Below are 1,335 nucleotides of genomic sequence, written 5' to 3' on the forward strand. Positions count from 1 at the left end.
AAGCAAATATAAGTTAATCAAATTTGAACAGAATGATATTCTCAATATTGTTGAAATTTCTCACAATATTAACATGATATAATTAGTGTTATTAATATCTTGTGTACATAACACTTTATGGTTAGTTGTAAAGGTAGAATTTATTTACAGTAAACTGAGAAAATAAATGTAACTAATTGACATTTATATAATTGCTTGAGCAGAACCAAATAATAAATATATTATACATCCTAATGTATCTATTATAGCTATAAATATAAATACAACAGGCCAGCTGTGTGTCACATGTAAAATGTATCCAGAAAAATATACTCCAAGAAATCCTAAAAAAAATATTACTATTACTTTTCCTAGTACATAAAAGGAATATTTGTGATTTTGCATACCAGGTATGGCACCAACAGTGTTCATTAATCCAAATACACTTCCTGAATGTTTTGGTGCAAGATCTGAAGGATTAACTGCAATTGCATTATTATGAAAACCTGATCCACCAATTATAAATGCAAGACAGATTATTGAACTTTGAAAAGTTTCCACTTTTGCTGAAATAATTATTAAATTTATGTTTATTATTTATTTTTTAATACTGACAAATACATACCTAGAAATAATAAACTTATGATTTCAGTTAGAAAACATATTGTTTCAATTATTTTACGTGTCACTGTAACAGAATACCCTGCTTTTATTATTTTCTCAGAAAGGGCTTTACCCAAAAATGTGCAAGGTAACATAGATAACCATGGTACCATATTTACAACCCAGCCCTAAACATAAGTAATAAAAATTTTTAAAATAATATATAAATGATATGCAACATATGATATATACACATAATTATTACCTTTACTTCAGGAAATGTATCATGAAAATATGTTGGCATCCAGGATAATAATACAAAAAAGCAATTATTTTGGCAAGCATGGCCTATTACACATGACCTGAAAATAATAATTTATACACAAAACTTACGCAAGTACAAATCTATAATCATAATATTTTTACAGATCTATATAACTTTATATACTTTTTATACTAAGATTTGTGTCAGAAATTGTGTAAGTTATGATAATTGAATTCAAATTGATCCTATGCACAATGATTACCAGAATGGAGGCTTTCTTAAAAGCTTCAGCCAAGGCAAAGTGTAATTAGTAGTTGATTTAATAGAAGCTGCTGTTTCCTTAAAAGGTAGAGTATGGTAACTTAATAACAGTGTCCATGCCAAGCTCAAACCTCCTGTGTAAACAAATTTGTTAAAAAAACATTTTAATGTGCTGTATTTGCAATTGATTAGTATCTAATATTAGTATAGTGTTATAATATCATTAA

General features: G+C 26.9%; 2 protein-coding genes across 2 annotated transcripts in view; one reads left to right on the plus strand and one right to left on the minus strand.

The window, feature by feature from the left end:
* Window positions 1-183: 183 nt before the first annotated feature.
* Window positions 184-1,335, minus strand: part of LOC108576695 (solute carrier family 17 member 9) — a 2,798-nt gene continuing 1,646 nt past the window's right edge. The window contains exons 4-8 of the mRNA XM_017939742.1: window positions 1,110-1,242; window positions 848-944; window positions 605-770; window positions 387-545; window positions 184-323 (exon numbers count right to left, since the gene is read on the minus strand). Coding sequence (XP_017795231.1) covers window positions 184-323; window positions 387-545; window positions 605-770; window positions 848-944; window positions 1,110-1,242 — 695 coding nt within the window. The remainder of the gene's footprint in view (window positions 324-386; window positions 546-604; window positions 771-847; window positions 945-1,109; window positions 1,243-1,335) is intronic.
* Window positions 1,138-1,335, plus strand: part of LOC108576694 (aspartate aminotransferase, mitochondrial) — a 5,567-nt gene continuing 5,369 nt past the window's right edge. Inside the window, exon 1 of the mRNA XM_017939741.1 lies at window positions 1,138-1,148. The gene's annotated coding sequence lies outside the window, so the exon portion shown is untranslated. The remainder of the gene's footprint in view (window positions 1,149-1,335) is intronic.

Source organism: Habropoda laboriosa, unplaced genomic scaffold (genome assembly GCF_001263275.1).
Source record: "Habropoda laboriosa isolate 0110345459 unplaced genomic scaffold, ASM126327v1 scaffold423, whole genome shotgun sequence".
Classification (NCBI taxonomy): Eukaryota; Metazoa; Arthropoda; class Insecta; order Hymenoptera; family Apidae; genus Habropoda; species Habropoda laboriosa.